The 2,189-nt window shown below is 37.1% G+C and overlaps 1 protein-coding gene across 1 annotated transcript in view; it reads right to left on the bottom strand.

Annotated features, from left to right (window-relative positions):
• The window catches only part of LOC107576906 (interleukin enhancer-binding factor 3 homolog), a gene marked incomplete at its 5' end in the record, with an annotated part of 9,018 nt that extends 7,097 nt beyond the window's left edge, over positions 1 to 1,921 (bottom strand). Inside the window, 5 exons of the mRNA XM_016263028.1 lie at positions 50 to 105; positions 185 to 434; positions 1,094 to 1,259; positions 1,427 to 1,635; positions 1,804 to 1,921. Of these exons, the coding sequence (XP_016118514.1) occupies positions 50 to 105; positions 185 to 434; positions 1,094 to 1,259; positions 1,427 to 1,635; positions 1,804 to 1,921 (799 nt within the window). The remainder of the gene's footprint in view (positions 1 to 49; positions 106 to 184; positions 435 to 1,093; positions 1,260 to 1,426; positions 1,636 to 1,803) is intronic.
• Between the last annotated feature and the right edge of the window lie 268 nt (positions 1,922 to 2,189).

Here is a 2,189-nt window from a genome sequence, read left to right as displayed (position 1 = left end):
ACATCTTAAAATATGAGCCTACTGATTCCATTTTTGCTGCAATGCAAACCCTTCGCATCGCTTTAGAGGTGACGTTCGGAAATGTCAATGTTGAACAGTAAAATGCTGAACAATAGCAAAAACAATACTTTTAACATTTAAAATGCTGAAAGCACCCAGTATCTGCCTCAGAAGGAACCACCACTCATTTGATGCAGCAGGACTGTACTGCATAACTTTTTATTTTCTCTCCTCCGATGTACTGAAGGTCTTTTAGGTCCGAAAAAGAAAAAGAGTGAGATCATACCTCCAGATGCCTCTTTTTTAACCTGCTCCCTGACCACAGGTGAGGTCAGATGGATACTCAGTTTCAGAATTGGCTCCTTTGGGCTAGTAACGATAATAGCAGCATCTTGGATCGATGGAGTGATGACGTATTTCTCCTCAGTAACATCCTTTCATTGAGGAAAGTGAGAGGAGAAACTGCATGTCAGCTTAATTTTTCATAAATATTAGCAGGTAAATAATGACTTGTCTTGCATGGAATCTGCACCCACAGAAACTCAAGAGGACTCAAATGGTTCTATAGATACACTAGCATACAAAAGTTTTAGGTTCAAATTATTCGAATATGCTGATTTGATGCTCAAGTTTCTTATCGCTATCAATATTGAAAACAGTTGTGCTGCATAACATTTTTGTGGAAACTTTGTTGATGAACAAGTTCAAAACAGCATTTATTTGAAATATAAATTTTGTAATATTATAAACGCCTTACTGTCACTAGATTAATTTAATGCATCCTTACTAAAAAGGACTAATTAAATTTTTTTTTTATTGTTGTTGTTGACCCCAACTTTTGAGCGTTAGTGTATTTGTTGATTGGAAAAAGCCAATTTGATAATGCTTTCAAATTAAAATCCATACAAAATAAAATACATTTTACATAAAGATGCCGATTTTTCCTCTTCATGCGTTTACTAAAACACAAACAGAGCTGTTGGCATTTGCATACATTATGCTCATGTTTCATGAATGAAGCACAAACGACAAAAGCAAGTATTCAAATGATCTATAATAATACAAATTAAAAATAAAAAAGGGTAAGAAAAACCTTTATGAATTCTGAGAGTTTTCCAGAGATCAGCCTGAGCAGTGAACTGGTAGGCATATCCCTGGACAGCAGCACCAACTCTAACTCCATGTCACCTTTCAGCAGGAGTCCTTTAGCCACCAGGCCCACTCTCAAAACACCACGCAGTTTACTTTGAGGAGAACCACTGCAGAGAAAACAGCACAGACTCTGAGCATGAGCTTATACTTCCACCAGAACTGTAACATAAATTAGCCAGCAATTGCTTAAAAGTAAAATGAAATGAACTGACTTGCTCGGTTTTAAAAATCTAAATACATTAGGGCAGGTGACTTCCAGAACCAACAACCATACCTTCCAGCATCTGCGGCACTACTCTCTTTTTCATTTAACCAATCAGAGACAGACTTCAGGGCACACTCCACATTAGACACCATCTTCTGCACTGCATCCAGCTGCTCTGCTGATGGGTACACAGTTGTGTGCTTGGCCTTTACATAGCGATCCTCATTCACAAACGTTCGCTGAGGCGGTGGCCGCATTGGTGGCCGCATTGGTGGAAGCTGTCGAGTAACAGAAGAGTTGAATTGATGACACTTGATTCAAAACGTTGCCTTTGCACTTCTGTTCATGTGTTCTTATTACGGTCTTCTGTTATTTTAGGCAAAGAACTAGAGGGAGAACAATAATGAATTTGCTTTGTAAATTTAACATACATCGGTGTAACATACGTCTTCTGGGTGCAGATTCTCCTCTTCCCACTTCCTGTACTCAACAATATATTGGTTGTACTGCCTGAGGTCTTCTTCATAACACAAGCAGTCATACCAATAACGCAACTCTTCATACCTGCGACAAGAATTTAGTTTCATTACATCTTAATATACCAGAGATGCCCAAACAAAAATTTGGCCAGTGATAAATTTTGATTTGGCCAGGAGGCAGGAGGGGGCTTCACATGGCATTGAAGCATATGTTCATTTTTTGTTTTAACTTTTTTTTTTTTTTGCACTGAAATGTCAAAAATTGAACTTGATAAAAATATTTTTGCATTTTATATGTATTGATGATTTTATTATATTTCACATTTAATAAATTTTAATATAAAGAGATATAG

The sequence above is a fragment of the Sinocyclocheilus grahami genome, unplaced genomic scaffold (assembly GCF_001515645.1).
Source record: "Sinocyclocheilus grahami isolate Dianchi unplaced genomic scaffold, SAMN03320097.WGS_v1.1 scaffold4608.1, whole genome shotgun sequence".
Taxonomy (NCBI): domain Eukaryota; kingdom Metazoa; phylum Chordata; class Actinopteri; order Cypriniformes; family Cyprinidae; genus Sinocyclocheilus; species Sinocyclocheilus grahami.
The sequence above is the reverse complement of the archived record's forward strand: the minus strand, read 5'-3'. Positions and strand labels throughout refer to the sequence as shown.